Source organism: Malaclemys terrapin, chromosome 1, assembly GCF_027887155.1.
Source record: "Malaclemys terrapin pileata isolate rMalTer1 chromosome 1, rMalTer1.hap1, whole genome shotgun sequence".
Taxonomy (NCBI): Eukaryota; Metazoa; Chordata; order Testudines; family Emydidae; genus Malaclemys; species Malaclemys terrapin.
Window position 1 is genome coordinate 337,181,751 of NC_071505.1, and position 21,365 is coordinate 337,203,115.

At 43.8% G+C, this 21,365-nt stretch overlaps 1 protein-coding gene across 4 annotated transcripts in view; it reads left to right on the forward strand.

The window, feature by feature from the left end:
• Positions 1–21,365, forward strand: part of PAK1 (p21 (RAC1) activated kinase 1) — a 115,024-nt gene that overhangs the window by 65,381 nt on the left and 28,278 nt on the right. For all 4 annotated transcript variants that reach the window (XM_054015805.1, XM_054015803.1, XM_054015806.1 and 1 more), the window contains 7 exons: positions 2,228–2,328; positions 5,360–5,507; positions 7,167–7,204; positions 13,565–13,681; positions 14,357–14,534; positions 17,961–18,024; positions 18,935–18,983. In XM_054015805.1, the coding sequence (XP_053871780.1) occupies positions 2,228–2,328; positions 5,360–5,507; positions 7,167–7,204; positions 13,565–13,681; positions 14,357–14,534; positions 17,961–18,024; positions 18,935–18,983 (695 nt within the window). The remainder of the gene's footprint in view (positions 1–2,227; positions 2,329–5,359; positions 5,508–7,166; positions 7,205–13,564; positions 13,682–14,356; positions 14,535–17,960; positions 18,025–18,934; positions 18,984–21,365) is intronic.

Consider the following 21,365-nt stretch of genomic DNA (forward strand, 5'->3'; position numbering starts at 1 on the left):
TTCACTGGGAGAATGCAATCATGGACACTCACTGAAATTTTTCAAGCATACATTTCAGTTTACTTTTATTCCTCAGAACCTTACGGTTTAATGGGGCATTAATGGAAATAAAGTAATCAACAATAGATGGGTGTTTCTAGGAAGACTGTTTTTCTTCTGAAACTCCTAAAGAGTTTTCTCTTGTCCCATATGTGCCATTACAAGGCCCAGGGTAAAATATCCATAAAGACTATAAAGTGGGATTAAAGTGTAGAGCAAGGCTGGCAGTGCCTTTAAATCTAATCCTTTTTAGCTTATACCTCATTCTGTGATATACAGTATCGTCAATGAAAAGCAATTATAGTGTTAATATTTTAATGCATTTATGCTTTGAGATCTGTTTCTCCGATTTGATCAGGCTCATATGTGCTTAGAATCAGAAAGCCTGTTTAAGCATTTGAGTGCCTGTTTATTTAAATCAGGTCTTGAAGTAGTTATTCTTATTTTTACCATTTCCAAAGGGGCTCTACTGGACAAATAGAAAAATGTGGGGCTTGATTCTAATCTTGCTCACATCAGTTAGGAATAGCACAGATTAAATGAGATTAGAATGAGGTCCTTGATGATTGCCCCAAAGAGTTTACAATCAAATTTGTGACGTGACGTCAATGGTGGGGTTGACAAGCAGTAGGAAGCAGGTGATTTGAGGAAAGACCAGAGTTACAGCCATAAGATCACATGGTTACTCACTTCAGTTACGTGGGCATCAAAAGAATCGTGAGAGTCCCAAGAAAGATTACAATTCACGTCCACATGTATACAAAGCATAATCATTTTTACTATAATGAGCAAATGCGGCTTTATCTCCAATTTAATCTCTGCATGAGAGCTGGATATTGAGAGAGCTATGAATTTTTAATGCAGTAGATGCAATTAAATTATTTAATTCATTATTGAAAACATTGTTTACCAGTCAGTGTACTGAGGCTTATCCAAGCTACAGCCCTGTTTATTGAGGCTTCTTCTTGAATATGCATTTTTGTATTTAATATGAATTTGAAAGCAGTAGCTGCAATCAGTGGAGCAAAGCTTGACTTGCTCATTATGCTGTTTGAAAATGGATGCTGGAGATGTTGGGTAGTGAAAAGCTGTATCCTTCCAGATGCAGAATTTAGGTGTTTAGCAGGATATCCTGACCTTCAGTAGATCCAAATATAGAAGTCAAAAAGTTCTGTGCCTTGAATTCTGAACAGCAAATGTTCTAACATTCTTTAATGCTCTAGTAGTTCACACATCCATTTCAGTTGTCTTAGAGTTCCTGAGCTGCCTTGATTTATTGGTTTTCTCAGCATCCCTTTGTCTCCCTTTCCTTCTCCCAGCCCGCAACTTGCAGCTTCTTTTGTGTTCCTGCCAGTTGCAGCCGCTAGTCCCCTCTTTGGTTGGTCTGCATGCTGCAGATGCTCAACATCTGCTAACCAGAAGATGCTTCTGGTTCCTCCTAGCTTCTCTCTCTGTGTGGGATCCTCCAGTGTTCCATCTGCCCTTCCCTCATTCTGCTCTTTTCCAAAGCTGTCACTATTTAACACTCTCTCCACTTAAACTGAAAACCCCTCAAGGACTTACTGTTGTTTTAGACAAACCTTTAAGGCTAGGTACCTTATTCTGCTCTGTTACACAGTCCATGGTAAATCTGGAGTAACACCATTAACCTCTATAATGTTACTCTGGATTTTTGTGGATATAATTGAGCGTAGAATCTGGTCTTATGAACACAGGACTCAAATAAGACTATCCGGTTAAACTTGGAAAACGCAATACATGTTTGCAATATAATGGGTTAAAATGGTGGCTTTTAGGGTAGGTGGGTGTCTTTTAAAACCTCCATTTTGGTGATATGAATACTTTGGGGAACAATGTCTGTCTATATAGCTGGGTAGCATTTGTTTTGCAGTTGACAAGACAGCAGCTGGAAAACATAAACTACGTGGGACAGTCTCTCCGATTTGTGTGTGGACTCGTCACCCTCTCTGGGCTCTGTGTGGCCTAAAATGCAAATATCAAGAATATCAGAATATGGTTGTCCCATAACCTTAAATCTTTATCAGTGTGCAGTCAGAATCTTTTTCACATTGCCACAGATCATATGTTTTTGTTGTGGATTTGGTTGCAGAGGATATACTGTGAACGGCCATGGAAGTATTCTTTGTTCTTGATGTTTTTTTTCTCTCCCTCTCTCTCTCATATGCAGCCAATAAAAAGAAGGAGAAAGAACGCCCAGAAATTTCCCTCCCTTCAGATTTTGAACACACAATTCATGTTGGATTTGATGCTGTCACAGGAGAATTCACGGTAAGTGATTCTGGGGGGAAAGGAGGATTACACAGTTGTTTATCATTAGTGGAGCTGGGACATATTCATCCTTCATAAAGTAATGCCAGAAGGGACCATTATGATCATCTTGTCTGATCGCCAGCATAACACGGGCCAGAGAATCCCACCCTGTGTAATTCATGTGTAGAGCACTCCTGGGGGAATTCTGGGTCACTGTGCGGATGCAGAATTCAGGTCCCTCTGCAGATCTCTTTGCTTCCCTGCAGAAAATGACAAGGAAGCAAAGGGAAGCCTCAAGAGCAGTCATGCACCCCTGTAGTTTCTGGCGTACAGAGCAGCGAGTTTGGGGGAGGCATTGCCCCCGCCCTCCAAGGGAGGCAAGGCGTGGGGGAGCGTGTGGGGTCACATGCCACTCAGGGCCAGCGCTTCCACTAGGCGACCCTAGGCGGTTGCCTAGGGCAGCAGGATTTGGGGGGTGGCATTTTGCCATCCTCGGCGGCAATTCGGCGGCAGGGGGTCCTTCCACTTCGTGTCTTCGGGGCGCTTCGGTGGCGGGTCTTTCACTCACTCCAGGACCCGCCGCCGAAGTGCCCTGAAGACGCTGAGCGGAAGGACCCCCGCCGCCGAATGCTCTGAGGAGGAGCGCTGCCGCTTAGGGCGGCAAAAACTCTGGCACCGCTCCTGATGCCACTGCCGCTCATGGGGGGGCCCATTTCTGCGAGAGCAGACCTGCCAGACCTGCCTCAGCTCCTGCTGCTGACTCTGCAGCTGGACGCTGCCTCCTGGGTCCTAGTGCTGGTTGTGCTCCCCTTCTGTGTGCTTGGGAGCCTTCCTGTTTTCTATACAAGGGTGAGTGCCCTCAGTGGGGCAGGGCAGTGTGGAAAGAAGGTGGGTGGAATAGGGCAGGGGGAGGGGAATGTGGGACTGAGGGGAGAGGGATAGGGGCAGTGGGGAAGGGGGATGGAATGGGGGTGGGAAGTGGAAGCCCGGCATGCGGTGTCCCCTCAGCAGCTGCATCCCCACTTTGCTGAGCCTCTCCTGCCCCCGCCAAGCCCCAACCACCTTCACCTGGACCTCTCTGCAGAGTCTCATTCCCCCAGCACCTGGAACCCCCCAATGAGCCTTGTGCATCCACATCCTCACTGAGCTGCCCACACCCAGATTGCCCCATATAGAACCCTCTCAACCCACACTGAGCCCCTCCACACTTGGATCCCACTGGGTTGAGCCTGCCTGCCCACACCTGGTGCACCTGGCACAGAGGGGCAGGGCCCCAGGGTATTTTTGGGGAGGCCTGGCCCTTGCGCTGTGTCAGGGTTAGGTTCAGCCTCACTGCTGAGTCCCTGTCCTGGGGCAGGGGCTGCAGGGTGATATCCCATCTCTGTACAGCCCAGTGGCCTGTGTTCCCCACTGCCAGGCTGGAGCCTCCACATTTATTTATGGACAAATAAAATTTGCAGAATTTTAAAATGTTGTGCGCAGAATTTTTTGTTTTGTTTTTTTTTTGGCACAGAATTCCCTCAGGAGTAGAATCATAGAATATCAGGGTTGGAAGGGACCTCAGGAGGTCATCTAGTCCAACCCCCTGCTCAAAGCAGGACCAATACCAACTAAATCATCCCAGCCATGGCATTGCCAAGCTGGGCCTTAAAAACCTCTAAGGATGGAACCTGGTTACTGGACGTTTTGCCTGGTTGTCAAACCTGGCACCAGTACACTCCAGAAAGATGGTCTGTGGGCCAGTTTTTTACTACCTGTTCTTAGTTGAAGTGGACAGTGAACCAGCTTTTTTTTCGCATTGCTGGGCCAGGGCAACAGAGAAGGTTAATCTGTCCCTGACAGTTATGTCTCACTGAGCTCCAGACCTCTCCTTTAGGAAGCAGTCAGCTCCCCACAAAAACTCATGCTAGTATGCGACATGTGCTTTCCTAAAACTAATGGCATCTATTTCGCATTATCCTTTTAATTGATGTGCAGAATATTGGGAGGCCAGGTTATGCTGTAATCTTGCTTACAGTAGTAGTTCGTATGACTGCCTCTGGGGCTCTCCTGAGCTAACCAAAATGCAAAATGCACTTGCATCTGAAGAAGTGAGGTTCTTACCCACGAAAGCTTATGCTCCCAATACTTCCGTTAGTCTCAAAGGTGCCACAGGACCCTCTGTTGCTTTTTACGGATTCAGACTAACACGGCTACCCCTCTGATACAAAATGCAACAGTTTGTCACATCTGACTAGCAGATCCGCCAATCTATTCTTGAATGTAGACTAGCTGTTGAGGCGGGAGGAGCCATATCTTGAGGCCAGTCTGTAAAGTCCCTAACACACTGGTATGAAAAACAATAATACCAAATTATTCAGTGTCTTTTGTGAGCTTGACGAATGTGGTCGCCAAATTTATTTCACTTGTGGCTAAAGCCATGTTTCTCTGTTGAAATTCTGTTTTTAATGTTTGGGAGACACTCCATTAGATGCTGTTAGAATTACCACAGGGTCACATCCAGCACTGGGCCAAAACATGATTTGGTGCCTATCGAAATACTGCATTACAATAGCACCAGGAGGCCTGAATCAGGATCAAAGCCCCGATTGTGCTGGGTGCTGCGCAGATATGTGGTAAAAGAGCTTACAATCTAAATTACCATGATAGTCCTCTTGCAAGTGGATAGTCACATAATAGTACATTTCTTATATTGCATAGAAGACTTACTGAACCAAAACACTGGGTCTGCCTCTTCCTCTTTGAACTCTGGGAGCTGGATCTGAACTTTGGGATTCAGAGCTACGGGGCTATTCAGAGCCTGGTGAGTTCAATTAAATGCCACATGAGCATGAGGATTTCCCTGCATGGATCGGATTGCAGTATCTGGACTTAGATTTCAAACCTAGGTTGCTGGGCGATGAGAAGGGGTTAATCCAATGAGCCCTCTCGCATACAATGAAAAATCCCAGAAACTGAGTGGCTGAACTAAACGTTTTAAACAACCTTAGGCTGAGTGTAGACTGCATCCAAGAGAGTGTGGTGGTAACTGCTTGGAATTCTCAAACAGGGTATGCCAGAACAGTGGGCTCGGTTATTGCAGACCTCCAACATCACCAAATCGGAGCAGAAGAAAAACCCCCAGGCCGTGCTCGACGTGCTAGAATTCTACAATTCCAAAAAGACCTCCAACAGTCAGAAGTACATGAGTTTCACAGGTATGTGGTAAATCTCCGATTCTGCATTATTGAGTGTGACTCCCTGATAAGTCCTTGTGATTTTTCTTTTAAAAATTAAAATAAACAAACAAATGCCAAAACACCTTGAGAGTTGTTTTTACAAAAGAAATGTGATTTTTCTTCTGCTCTGCCAGCAGCCTTTCTCCTTTGAAATCCAGCTTGAATATCTCCTCTAATCCTTTTGCCAAAGTGCTGCAGTTGTGAATGAGGAAGTCTGTAAGCTGGGCAGGCCCCAAAACACATAGTGCTTTATGGGCTAAAACCAACACCTAGAAACTAACAGGCAGATCTGCTCCCAGTCAGAGACTTCCTTTAGTAAGAGGGCAGCTAAATTCTGCACCAGCTTTAGTTTCAGGATGGATTTAAGAGGGATGCATTGTGTACACTATGATGAAGGCGTCTTAAGCTCAGGGCCCTAGGACATAGCTCCAGGGGATTGCACCTTTTTACTCCAGGGAGCAGAGAATTTGTCCCCATTGTGGTTGCAGAGTTTTAAATTTCTTGTTTCCTTATCTCACAGGTGAACTCGCTAACCTTTGTCACCCCTAATTTCCTCCAGAAACTTTTCTTGGCATGTGAGGAACCTGGACAAGTTCCAAGCCATATATCACTCATAGGTAGCAACCCAAAAAAAGTCAGGAATCTTGAAAAATAGCCTCGTGTTCTCTTAAACTTAATTGGATTTGAAATGATTAATGCATTTCTGGGGCAGTGAGGTTGGGGCTGGGGAAGTCGTGGTTCTGGGGCCTCTTTTCAAAACTGGTCAAAGAAGCAAGCAATGTCTTGGAATTTGTAATAGCTTCCCCTGCTGGTGTCTGTGTGCTTCGTGCTCAGTCCCTTGGTTTCTTGACTTCTTCTGCACAGACTTTTGTTCACTGTCATTTTTACCCTTCTAGAAAAGCCTGCATAAGGCCCTGGCTACCTGTATTACACCTACAGTAGGGGCTGGCTTACATAGAGGATCAGAACCTGCTGTTGCTACCAGCTAAGGTCACAGGCTTGTTACCCACCAAACACCCCTGGTGGTGGCTCAGCATCTGAGATGGCTGCATTCCAGTGCTGGGTGAAGTGATGTGTATATCTTGGAAAGCATTTCTGGACTTTTCTGAACAAAAGGTGTCACATTAGTAGTGGGACAAAAACATGGAATATCTACATCTGGAACCATACTTTAAGCCTGCTTCACAATACTCTGCCCTTTTAAATTTTTTTTTAAGTGCTAAGCTGTTCCTGATCATCTGCAAACCTTGCATTCTTTAGAGACCAGAGATTGAAGAAAAACACCTTTGAGCACTTCTGAGTTTTCCATTTGTATTAATGGGGCTCAGTGTGCCAGTCTGGAGTCTTGTGGCTAAGGCACTGGACTGGGACCCAGGAGATCTGGGTTGAATCCCTGGTTCTGCCACAGACTTGCTGTGTGAAGCAGGGCAAGTCACTTAAACCCCTTAATCACTCTGTGCCATGATTCACAATCTGTGAAATGGGGATAATACTTCCTTTCCCCTACCCTCTGTTTAGCTTGAAAGTTCTTAGGAGCAGTGACTGTCACTATGAGGTTGTGCAGTGCCTGGCACGCTTGGGCAGCAATCCAAGTAATTTATAATAATTCCAATTGTATCTGTTCTGTTTTGTTTTCAGATAAATCTGCAGAGGAGTACGGTTCATCAAATACATTGGTGAGCTTTTTGTTTTTTATTAATGTTTCTTCCATAGAATCATAAAATCATAGAATATTAGGGTTGGAAGAGACCTCAGGAGGTCATCTAGTCCAACCCCCTGCTCAAAGCAGGACCAAGCCCAACTAAATCATCCCAGCCAGGGCTTTGTCAAGCTGGGCCTTAAAAACCTCATATATTTCTTAAATTTTAAGTTTAAAAATGTGCATAAAATAAAAGTATAGCTGTAGAGACATTTTTATATTTAATGTAAACATCCTCTTTCACTTCTAGGCTACCCAAAATGTGGCTAAGCAGCTAAGTTCCCTCTAAGCTGAGAGCTGCATGGCCGTGCAGCAGCCTACTAAGTGCTGCGCAGGCGCTCACGGCTGTGGCGGGGAGAGATGCTTCTCCCCCAGCCCTGGACCTGCAGGGGCACCCCCGACCCAGCCAGGCCCGGACAGTGCTGGGTTTGTCTTGGCGCCACGGCGCCGGGCCCATGCTCAACGGGGCCCCGCGGCCCGTCGCTCCACTTCACTTGTGCTGTGGCCCAGAGAAGCGCCCAGCCCCAATAAGCCCAAGCCCGGAGCTGCTACGGGGGGAGAGTCCTCTCTCTCCCCCGCTGTAGTCCCGGACCCTCCTCCTTCACTCCAAACTCCTCATCCCTGCCCCCCCCCCAACTCCCTGCTCCAGCCCCTGAATCCCTCATCCATGACCCAGTCCAGAGCCTGCACTACCAGCCAGAGCCCTCACTCCTCCACACACCCCAACCCTCTTCCTCAGCCCTAAGCCCCACACAGAGCCCGCACCCCAACCCTCTGCCTCAGCCCTGAGCCCCTCATCTCAAGCCCCACCCCAGAGCCTGCACCCTAACTTGGAGTCCTCACACCCCCCACACTCCAACCCTCTGCCCCAGCCCTGAGCCCCCTCCCACACTTTGAATCCCTCGGCCCCACTCCTGCCACATAAATTTTGTTATGTACACCAATATGAAGGCGTTACACATCACCTCCATATTGGTGCACATAGAAAATTCATTCCGCACATGTGTGGGAAAAATTAGAGGGAACACTGCTAAGCAGTATTAATTGTCATCTTAATTTTTAAAAATTGATATAAATTGGGGTGCCTGTCATTCTGGCCTACAAGTGTTTCTTTCCCTTTTCCTGTAAACTCTCTGCTATTGAGTTTACTGCTTTATATTCCAAGTGATTTTTGTTAGTGAATATTGCTGCGCTCACAGAAACAGATCTATTTCTGGACTCTATATTAGTGAACAGCAGTTTCTCCTATGCAAAAATAATCTGGAAAATGAAAGCCAGCCTGCTTTTTATCAGGTATCAATAAATGTTTATGATCTGACCAAATTTAATTATTAGCATGCAAGGTCTGATTAGTGAACCACTGTTGATGATTAACTAAATTAATCTTGACAAATAAAATGAAAGGTCTTCTCTCTTCTTGACCTGTACTCCAACCATTACAGCACACGTTCAGCACCTCCTTTTACTGAGAAGATACAATTTAAAAGTTTTGCTATTTGTCGGACATTGGGTATGTGTGTGTGTGGTATTTTTTTAAGTAAGCAAACACAAAAGGATTTAATAAAATCATTTACAAAAATATAACCGCTCCATCATCATCTTGTATTTCCGCACTACAATACCTTTATCTGGAGCGAGTTTGCTGACACTTCATCCAGAGGCGGTGCATCCTTATCCAACTATGTTTGATTGGGTCTGCCTTATAAAGGAAAAGGAAAACTTGCATTATAAGCTTTTGTCACTGTTTCCTCTTGTAAAAATATGTCTGTCATTAGTAACTTAAACTGTTTAACTGTGCTAACAATCTACTAAGGAAGCCGGAAGCTGTCATCTTGCCAGGCTGTTGACCTGGGGCCTGATTCTGTGAGTAAGATAAGGCTCTTATCTTACTAATTTTTTAGTCAGAACCTCCTCAGGTAACGTTCAATGACTTGCAGAATTAGGCCCTCAAATTTTGATAAAGCAAGTGCCCCTCAGTATTTGAATGCATGAGGGAGGCTGGAGACTTAAGGTCAGTTAAACTTACGAACTTTTACACATGTAACTTTGGTTTAATATTGTCATATTATTGTCTCTCTGCCAGCTCTAAGGAACTGGTGGAAAACTGAACAATCAAAACTAAAAACGAACCTAAAGCATGAGGACAAGTGTAACCGTTGTGGTGGGTCAGGGGAAATATACACGTTGATACAGTCACTATTTTGTAAAGTAAAAGACTAGATTTAAAAATCATAGTATTTCAAAATAATAAATAAAAGTAGTTTCAGGTTCTGTTCTTCTCCGTGAATAGCCCTTGCTAATTTTTGTGGTTTTTACAGTCACACTTAAAAAAAATATATATTTGTCCCATTTCTGTCCCACCCCACAAATAGGAGAATGACAATACAGGGAAACTGTGAAATTGACTGTACACAAAGTTTGCTCAGATACACAAAGGAAACTGGAAAAATAGAGAACATTTGTTTTTACCAGTCTTTATTATAGTTAGTGTAGAGTGTCACTTCTATCAATAGTAAGTTTAAAAAAAATTCAGGCAGAAGTGATTTTGGTTTTTGTTTGTTGACTGTGTCCCTTATGTAGGAAGGGATTGTGAAGTGTATTATTTTTCAGTTATGAATACATAGAAATAAGGACTCTCTATCAGATTTGAAAAGGCTTTATAGATCCATATAGATACTGTATCCTGTATGTATTACTGACATAGGACCTATCAATATTGAGCCTGATCCACAACACTAAATCTGGTAGCCTTATCCTTTAACTTTGGGAAAGTGTGTGGATCTTTATCCAAATTTCATGGCTTGGACCCAACCCTGACCATAATATGGAAAGCGGTGGCATACAGACCTTTCAGAGCATCAGTGCAGGGGACAGTGTCTGACGGCTGCTGGAGAATATGGTATCACTGTAAGGATATAGAGCCAAGGCCACAGTGATCTCAGCCATCCGTTTAGGTGAGAACAAGCCAGTCTCATTTCTCAGCAGGTGAGACAATAACAAACACAGTGCAAAGGAAGTTAACCTGTACCCAGAGCCGTGTTATTTATTACTCTGGTTATTAAAATCAGTGTGGTGCTTCTGCCAACGCTTGTTTTGTTGGCACAGCAACATGCTTTAGCTATGCTAACAATCTGCCCATGATCTATTCCCGTCACTTAGGGTTGTCCCAGAGAGAGAATCTGCTGGAAAAGGTGGGTTTTTTTGAAGGGGGGGGGATAGTACTAATCACAGGTGTGGTCGCCATTTTTAATAATATCTTTGGTAAAGAAGTAGTGAGCCTGTCTGTTTACTTGCCACACTTAGGGAAAAACTCTAGACTTGAAGCGTGCCTTCTCTACAAAACAAATCTGAGGCCTGAAAACTACCGTCAGCTGTAGCTGGGTGACATGATGACTCAGGAGAATGGTAAATGAAGAAGGAGCCCTTTATTCTCTAAGAGCCCTATTCAGATCTGTCCCAGATCATTATCATCTGATGACTGTTGATAGACTTGGTTCAATTCCAAGTGGGACATGTGTCCTAGTCACAAAAAATACCATCAGTGCTCCATTGTTGGTCATCTTCTCAGAGAAGCAAGAGATTAAGGTGTCTGGAGACCGAACCACTTTTTGTCCCCTCAAGATCAGACTGGTTGAAGGCATGTGATACTTGGTGGGGCAAAGGGCTCTGCTCTGTGGAGTATCTCTTCTGAGCACTCACCGCTCAATGACCTACTGTGGTTTGTACACCACCCCTGCTGCTTCTGGAAAAAATGTGGGAGGGGAATCAGCACCCTCCTATGTGTAAACTCTCCTCCTATTCGGCCATCCTCACTAATGACAAGTGCCCGATAACTCTGCCCATACCCCTACTGTTGTTAAAACCCTCCTACGTCCCCTAATGGCAGGTATCTCTGGCTTGCCTAGCTGTCAGACCTTCCCCTCCACTAGCCCAGACCGGTATGCTAGTTATGGATGTCTGCCATGCTTTACTTTGCATAGGACTTCCAAGAACCTAAGGGAGAGCCTGGACATATTTAAAAAACGGCAGACACTCACAACTGACCCTTCCAAGCCACATGTGTGTGTGAGAAGCTTACACTGCTGCTGCCACCATCTCTGCCAGAGGACCCATTCTGACAATTAAATAGAAAACTTCTGTCTCCAGAGCTGTCAGGCAGGTACTTTTCCTGATGCCAACCATCTGCTGGAGAGAGAAACTGCTTGCTCTACAGAGCGCTCTTCCAACACATGGAGTTAGCTGGATTTTCCTGGATGGGGCACTTTTCAGATCCATCAGTTTGAGTATTTTTGTTTAATCATTTTTTTTACATGGTTTTCTTGTAAAAGGAGTAAGGCCACTGCTTATAACACAGGACAAAAATGCTAATGATCATGGAGGTGGATGCCTGCTGGCACAGCGGGGAGTCTGTATATTTCATAATGAGGTTTTGGATATGCACGTCACCACTAGTTGCTTTGATTTGGGAACATTTTACGCATAAATCGTGCTGCTTTCAGGGACATAGGTATTAAGCACATATAGACCAGATTAAAAACAAGTCAGATATCCACACTGCAGGAGCTGTATAAAATATGGGATCTGGACATACTGTTGTTGAGTCCAGTCCTAAAATCGGAAGTCTCTTACCTAAAATTGCAATGTACTTTGTACTAGATCAGATTTAGATGACCTGAACCAAAACATGGGAGCCAAACACCCCTGAACTATGCAGTTTGGATCTACATCCAAAATTTTGTTTCCTAGACACATCTCTAGATCAAACTGACTTCTATCCTGTGAAATTCAGTTTTGATCATTACAAATGTGCAGTGAGAGACAGTCCCTGCCTGGAGCACCTAGAGCCTAGTCAGATGAAAGAATATTATTATTGTGGTGCACTGAAAAACTTGTTGGAATTGCAAGCTATCACTTTGAGTGGTGTGGGGTGTTTCCTGCTCCTGCTCATAAATTAGGGGGGTCTGCAAGGAAGCATAAAATCAGTCATCAGTCTGCAGAGAACAATTCTAGAACAAGGTGGGGTGAGTTGTGCCTTGCTGTCTTATGGAGCAGCCTGCTTTGTCTATCTCTGATTTTGCTTACTGTGTGTTATCATTCTGGATTCTAAGAATAAAAGTAGTTATGTTGCAACTTTCCAGAAAGACAAAAAAACATAAAATACTCTGTCTTTTGTTTGTATGCCATGAGCTTAAGTTATCCCCATGTTATAGAGGGGAAACTGAGGCACGGATGTCTTTAATGTGGAAACAAGCTTTTCCTGCTTCTAAAGATCAATCTCTTCATACAGCCATGTGCAGTTGCAGTCACTTTTATCTGGCTTTGTGGTTTTCATTTAATGAAAAAAAATCATGTAGCAAAGTATAGTTTTGACTTAGCCTCATTCTGCAATCTGACCATGTGTAAAGCTTCATCACCTTCGATGACACTTCATACCCCTGTTGATCTGAGCAGCTAGTCAAAGTTCGAGGCCCTGGGGCTGTTCCAGTTGGGAATAGAAGTCAGTGATGGAGTCTGGTATTTTGCAACATTGTTTATTTACAAGGAATGCAGAAAATCCTGTTCCCCTGAGAATGAATCAAACAGGGGACAATGTTCTGGCTCTCAGCATCCAACTACTCTTTCCAGTCAGTACCCCAAATCTCTCTAGGTTATTTTCAGGATTAAGTTGCCAGCTTCTTACTCAGTGTGTCTCCCAGGCTTCTTTCCTACACACCTTTGGTCAAACTATACCCAGTGGAACTCTCCACCCACATGATGCTAATTTCTGGGCAGGCGTCTCTTTTAAGTGAGGGCTTCTGATAAACTTACTTGAAATGGAATGTGTTGGTTAAGCTTGTAACAGGTTCCCTGTAGGGACATTTCAGGATTGGAGCCTTAGCTAGTAATTTATGATGCAATACTATTTCTATAAGCAACCAGAAATATCTGATAGTGAGGCGTTGCTGCATAATGCATCTCAAATTACCCCCTGATTCCCACACCTCCAGTGTGCATCACTCTCCAACAGGGAATGTTTGAGCAAGCCTTCAAGAGTCCAAGAAACGTGGTTCATGGATTTTTTTAGGGCCTGATCCTGCAAACATCCACGTGCTCATGTGAATAGTTCCATAAATTTCCTAGTGGGTTTAAGTGTTTGTACGCGTAGGACATCAAATTGTCACTTTATAGCATAGTCCAAGAGATCTGACCACGGTTTCTTGTCAAACCCGTTTGCTGATAATTCCTGTTGTGTTTTGAAGGGATTGAATGTTAGAAGCGTGATTCCATTTCTGTGAGGAGTGATTTAAAAAATTCTGGGACTCCAAAGGGTATCTTTTGTCTTTTAACCAAAATGCAGAATGTGAAGGCTGTATCCGAGACCCCTGCAGTCCCGCCGGTTTCAGAAGATGAAGATGACGAGGATGATGCTGCTCCACCCCCAGTGATAGCTCCACGACCTGAACACACAAAATCAGTGAGCCAGCTAGAAATCTTCCTACAGATTTCACCACTTTGGGCTAGACTGCAACTTTAGTCTGGCCAGGGAAAGGGGTGGCGCACAACTGCACTGCGCCAGGAACATACTTGAGAACAAATTGTGACCCAGAGTCACAGAGTATGTCTACACTTTGAGCTGGAGGTGTGATTCCTAGCTCGAGGAGACATACTAAATTGGAGACATTGCTAAAAATAGCAATATGGCTGGGGTGGCAGGAGATGGAGGGGCTAGCCTCCCCAAATACGTGTTTATGGTCTCAGATGCGGACATACTTGGAGCACCTATCCCTCCCGTTGCACGTCACTGCAGCCAAACTGCTCTTCTTGGCATGCTAGATGATCAGAGCTAGCATGAGTGTGTCTCCTTGAGCTGAGAAGCACACTCCCCACTCAAAGTGGAGGCATACCCATAATTACTTCCTCCTTGTCCTGGGGGAGGAGTAAATTACTTCATACCTTTTCATAAAGCAGCTTAATGGAGCAGCCTCCATGCATCCAGCCATGGAGCTCTTAATGTAGTAATACTACTTACTGTAGTAATATTTCTTTCATTGCTTGGCACATGCTACTGCTAAGGACATACGTCTAGTGCATAGAGGTCTTTTATTTTTAATCTTCCTTTAATAAAACATATTTCTCCCCCCACACAAAGGTATACACCCGTTCTGTGATAGAGCCCCTTCCACCACCTCCTACCAGAGATGTGGCCACCTCGCCTATCTCTTCACCCTCTGAAAACAACACAACATCCCCTGACACAATGACCAGGAATACAGAGAAACAGAAGAAAAAGCCGAAGATGTCAGACGAAGAAATCTTGGAAAAATTAAGTATGTCATCTTTTAAAATCCATATTCTGATTTATTTGGTGGCTTAGAGGCAAATTCTGTTCCCAAATCCTTACTAAGCAGAGATCCTGTGACAGTTACATTCTGAGATTTCTCACTTCAGACTTCACTTTATGACTCAATGTTTGTGTTATTCAGTGACCAATTCAAGTGCAAATTTAAGCACCGAGAGCCTTATTTTCAGGCATGCTGAGCACGATGATTGCAAGTGAAGCCCAATGGGAGCTGCAGATGCTCAAACCCTGTGGCAATTAGGCCCTGAATATATACATATATATATTTTTTTTCCTGTGTGAAAGCTGAAGCCAACCTAGATGTTGTTTTTTCTCAACTCTAGGATAATTATAATTAACTCTGTTAGGCTGAAGGTGAGCAAAGCTTATTACCGTGACTACAATTCAAAAAAACCCCACCAAAAAAACCCCTAAATAAAATCAGCAAAAGGATCAGCTAGAAAACTTCCTCATTGCTCTCTGCCCATAGATACCATGGCCTAAAGTGACTGGTGCCCTACATGAGGCAGGCACCTTTTTGAAGGGGACTGATGGTCAGCGGGTCGGTTGCTCACTCACCACTTTCTGTAAATCAGGCCGTGGTAAGGGGTCTCAAAAATCGAGATGCCCCAAATTACTGGTTGCTTTGGAAAATATAGGCCCAGCTTTCCAGCATGTCTCCAAATGGTTTCAACAATTGCTTTCTATTTGTAACATTTTAAAAGCATTCTGGTACTGTGGGTGCCTTTATCATTGGCAATACAGTACAGCTGAGACCACCAGCAACCCTCGGAAAATCTCCTCCCATCTTCCCAACAAAACCAAATAAAAGGGACTTTCCTCACTAAAATTCCCACTCCCTTAAACACAAGCTTTTACCAGGCCCTGCTCCCTTTAAATGCCTGGGTAAAATTGCTATCGTGAAGGTCCCCAACCTCTGACTTTTAAGGACTCAGTTGGCACAAGCAAATTTTAAACATGCAAGACAATACAACATAACTTGCAGATCAACTGTAATACAAATATGAATCCTAATGAAACCCAGGACCAGCCCCTCAGCTGGTATAAATTAGGGTAGCGCCTCTGAAGTCAATTAGGAAAAACTTTCTAACTATAAGGGAAGTCCTGCTCTGGAATAGGCTTCCAAGGGAGGTTGTGGAATCCCCATCATTGGAAGTTTTTAAGAACAGGTTGAGTAAACACCTGTCAGGGCTGATCTAGATTGACTTGGTCCTGCTTCAGCGCAATGGGCTGGAGTAGATGACCTCTCGAGGTCCCTTCCAGCCCTATATTTCTGTGATTACTGTTATTTGTATTACCATGGTCCCCAGTCACGGACCTGGACCCCAGTGTGCTCGGTGCTGCACAAACACAGGGCCAAAAGACACTCCTTGGCCCCAAAGAGCGAAGGAGTGACTATTGTGTAACAAAAGGCTACTAAATGGAATCACTTGAGTAATTTAAGGTAATGTGAGTGCAACACTTGCAAAGTCACTACAGCTATGTTGTATAAATGTGTCAGCCTCGCTGGATCTGCTTTAAAGGGCCACGTGTTCTGCACTGTGTTAATTTTCTCACATTGGTGCCTTTAGCAACACCTTCTGGCAGCTGCAAGATTGGTTTTTTGCTGGAAGCTTTGCCATCTATTGTCTCCCCAGTGTAATTCTATTGAAGTGAGCAGAGTTGCTCATACTGGGGTTCAAGTTGGCTCATAGATGGGTCTTCTGACAACCACTTAGAGCTCCTGCAAACATAATTAAGAACATAAGAACGACCATACTGGGTCAGACGAAAGGTCCATCTAGCTCAGTATCCTGTCTACCGACAGTGGCCAATGCCAGGTGCTTCAGAGAGAGTGAACAGAACAGGTAGGCATCAAGTGATCCATCCCATCACCCTTTACCAGCTTCTGGCAAAGTTTAACAGCTTTTCTTGCAACTACAAATATAGAAAAATTTTAAGAACTTTTAGCACATATGCAGCACTTTGAAAACCTTACTAATCTTGCCAACCTCCTGTGAGGCAGGGATGTATTATCCCATTTTACAGATGAGGACACTGACGCAGAGATTAAGGCCAACGTTTAATAATATCACAACTCCTCCTAAATCCTGTCATTACCCGTCTCTAGCAGTTATCAAACTTACAGTCTGAACCCAAGGCCCATGCCTTACACTTGAAGAGAGGTTTCTTGAACCCTTGCCCAGCAGTTCATCCTCAAGGAGCAAGGGTCATTTCTATAATTGTGGTTTCAATTCTCGGTTTGTGTAGTTGGGCTGCCCCCTTGTTCCTCTCCATTACTTCTGTCTGCCCCAGATCCTGTGGTTTGGCCGCACCCCAGTGATGTCTGAAAATAGCATGTTTTTACATCACTCGCCACTGGGTTTCCAGGCCTCATTACTAAATGCAAAGTGGTCTACAAAGGCTACTATGCATCTAATTGGTGTTGCGCAGCTCTGGGCACTGGTGAAAATCCCACCATATGCTGACTGCTCAGGTAACTTGCAGACACTAACTTTGAAAAACCCTTATGTTCTCAATTCCCATATTAAGCCCTAGAATGGCACCTCTTTGGCTCTTTCCATCTGCCTGTGCTTTCGGAAAGATTGGCTTTAATTTCCCCTCTGATTCCTAGGGGGATGATGATACTTCCTTACCCCTCAAGGGTGTTGTGAAGATCAAAGCTCTTTGCAGACAGTAACTGGAAGGACAAGTAAAATTGAAATCAAAACACTCCACTGCTTTTTGACAAAGGTCCTCTAGAAACCAGGAAGGTTTCTCTCAGAACCCTGCTTGGTTTCCTGCCAGGTTGCCAGCCAGGCAGACTGCCTTGGAACCAGGCATCCCCCCAGGGGTTCCAGGGTCTGTAGCTTTGGGGAAGCCCACCAGGCAATCTGCCCTCAGCTGGGACCCCCTGTCTTCCAAGGTGTGGCTCTGGGGCAGCCCCTTAAGCAGTCTGCCCCATGGTGAGGGTTCTGTCCCCTTCCATGGAGAACTTCAACATTTGGGGGGCTTTGTTCCAAACTGGAATGAAACCAGATCTCCAGCTATCAAAATCCTCTGTGAAATGGAATACTTTCCTCTGCCCAGCTCTACTAAATACAAATCCGTATCCTCTACACTCTGCCCTCTCCCTGCAAGGGAGCTGGGCAGTCATGCTGCTGGGAAAAGTATGAGCATCCACTGCATGTTAACTGTGGTGACAATGAAGCTTATGGCCTTCCATCAAACTAGTTCTCTTTTAAGCCCTGATCTTGCAGAGAACTCCATGTGAGCAGCTCCTGCATCTGCCCGGTGCAGCCGCAGGTATTTACCCATGCAGAGGTCATTTTGCGGTTGGGGCCTTGATGCATAATGGATTGCTCTTGCATTGGTGTATAACGAGAACTTTAAATCCCCCCCCCTTTTTTTAAAGGAAGTATCGTGAGCGTGGGTGACCCCAAAAAGAAATACACACGGTTTGAGAAGATCGGACAAGGGTTAGTATATGCTGTTTCCCCCCACTCAGTATACACACAGCAGAAAACCCAAGCTGGGTTTGTTTGCTGGAAACAGTATCATAACATTTTCCTTCCTTCCCCCTCCCCACATACTCTTGAGTCATAGTGACTGTGAGGTTTTGTGTGATTGTTTAATATTAAAATATATGTCATTAGATGACCGTGTTGCTAAATATGTCTGTGTGCAGGGAAAGAACCGCTTATTTCCAGTGCACAAAACCTCTTCAAATTACAGATTTGCTTTAAGAATTAACCCTCTCTGCGCCGCGTTGGTTTTGTGTCCCCTCGCAGTGGGGTGTAGGAGAAGGAGTATCAGATGTATTACCTCTTTCTTTACTGAAAGTTGACTCAATTTTTTAAGATGGCTGTTGATCTATTGTACAAATGTTTTCTCCGAGTAGTGAGTGTACAGATAGTTAACTTTTGTTCCGTTTAAAACTATGCAGGCTTTTCTCTCTCTCTCTTTGGGCCATTAACGACAAGGGAAGATTACCATGTCTGTCTTGCCTCTCTGATTCAGTCTACCCTTTAATCTCTGCCATGTTGGGGAGCCTTGGTGCTGTCATGTCAGTTTAGATGGGATCAAATCATGTTCCAAATTAGTGATTTTTTTCAGAACAAGGTTCAGTCCAAGACCCTAACCACGTCAGGAGATTGTTGCATTGTAGCCAGTTCCTCAATATATTCTATATCACTCCTTAGCCATTGGGGTTTGCTCATAAATATTTCAGATTGCTATTTACTCTTGGAAATGTTGTGTGGAAACAGAGTTGAAATGAAATGTTCATTTAAGAAAAAAATGTAATGGATTGGAAAAATCTTCTTTTATGTAAAGATATCACTCTTGCTGTTTAGCACTAATAATGTGTTTTCTCTCCTCTTTGGTTAGCGCTTCAGGCACAGTATATACTGCAATGGATGTAGCTACAGGTCAGGAGGTGAGTGCTGCCAGATTATTTCTTCACATTGACACTACAAAACATAGAGCTTCTTTCAAAGAGTCATGACATTTAGCTTTTAATGAGAACGCTTGGTTTACTAGAACAGGGGGAGGGATAGCTCAGTGGTTTGAGCATTGGCCTACTAAACCCAGGGTTGTGAGTTCAATCCTTGAGGGAACCACTTAGGGATCTGGGGCAAAAATCAGTACTTGGTCCTGCTAGTGAAGGCAGGGGGCTGGACTTGATGACCTTTCAAGGTCCCTTCCAGTTCTAGGAGATAGGATATCTCCATTAAATAAATAAAATAATAATAATAACAATTTAATGGAGGGGCCTGAGCTAGTGGTCTGAGCATAGGACTGGGAAAAACCAGGTGCTCCTAAATTCTACACCCTGCATAACTTCACATTTGGAAGCATTTTTTTTTTTTTGCAGCCATGAGGGTGTGTGTGTGTGTGTGTGAAAAAACATACTCATTATATGTGATATTAACATACATACTGTATATTTACCTATATAGTTCATTTTCCCTGAGCTCTTCCATAGAAGGGCCCATCTACGCTATCCTCATTTAAGTCCCCCTTAAAGACCCACTCTTCATCCACTGCCTACAGTGAAACTAATTGACCTGCACAGAAAATCTTTGTTTCCCTTTCCCAATACAATCTCTGTCTACTTGCTTGTCTGCCCTAAGGCTGATAGATCACTGAGGCAGGTACCGTCCCATTTTGAATGTCTAGAAAGCACCTAGCACATCATGGGCAGTACCATAAACTAATGACAATGGGGTCACAGCATCACAGAAAATAAGGTCCTATATATTACATGTCTATTAGACAAATAAGAATTTTGCAATGATAGAATAATGTTCATTCTAATAACACTGAAGCTAGTATTGAGATAAACAGGAAAGCTTGTAGTATTATTGGTACTTGAAATATGGGTCCATTTTGCAATTATACAAAGCCAACAATTAAATACCAGTAGTCTTACAACTATCTGCTTTTTGCTGACACTGTATTAGGGACTGAAAAGGGGTGAGATGACAAAGCACTAATAAAAGTCTGACTTCACATTTTTGAAAAGGGGAACCATGTTGGCTGCTGCTTGTTTCTTACAATTCCTTTGGAAAAATAGTCTGAAAGTTTATTGTGCCTGTATGTTGCCTCTTAGGATCCCTTAACTGAGTTCCGTACCGATACTCAAACCCATTGTACACAACTGTGTAACCCATGGACTTAAATGACTTCCAGTAACTCCTGGTTCTCAACATGGTGAGAGCATGATCAGGCCCTAGACTTTACAATCCTGCAATCCTTAACCATTGTATTCTGTTAACCCATTCCTTGCTATGCTGAGTTCAAGTCATTTTTGGACACCGGTATCAATCTTTCCTATTATTCTGAAGTTCATTGACATTGAACGGCAGCACATTTAAAAGTAATAAAAGGAAATATTTTTATTATACAATGCATGTAACCTGTGCAACTGCTCACAATATATAACAGGCCAAAAATTTAGTAGGATTATAAAGAGACTCTACATCTATATGGATAACAAACATCCAGAGTTACTAGTGTACGAATTAAAAACAAAAGATGAAACCAGAATTTTGGAAGGATTGGATGCTTCGGTGCATAAGCCACACTCTGACTAACAGATTAGAAAGAAATTTTCCTAGGGGAGTGCGGGGGCAGGCTATCCCATAACTATGTACTTAGAGGCCTTCTTTGCTCTGAAGCTTCTGATACTGGTTACTGTCAGACAAAATAGTGGGGCTAGTTAGTTGGACCGCTGTTCTGATCCAGTCTGGCAATTCCTGTGCTCCTAGGTTCTCACCAGTTATTCTTTAGATCCAGGATGGCTTCTCCTCTGGCTGTGTTCTATATTCCATGTGTCATAAAACTGTCTTGTTTGTAAAAGGAATCTCTTTGACTGTTAGGCTGTTTGTTATCTAACAGATATATGGGTGGCTAAAATTCCCCTGATCTAGGGATTTCTTGTCTTCCAGCTCTGTGAGGTCTGGAGCAGATGCCCTCTGTTTTTCATTCCTCCTGTCCTAAGGGAACGAATGTCACCACTACATGTTTTACTGTCAAACTGCAGTTTGACAGCTTTGTAAACACTGTTGACAAGCAGCACGTTCTCTCTGTTCTCACCTGTGTCAGATTTTCCTGTAGCATCTATCACCATAATATATAAGCGCTGATCGTACCTATCTATACTGGCATTTTCCTTGCTGGCTCCCATCCATTAGAAATGCTGCCTTTTCTGCAAATAGCTCTTCGCCATAAAGGCGTAACTACATTCCCTTCACTTGATCCTTGCCTAAATATTGTACATAAAACCAACACGACGTTAACACAATCAAACTGATTC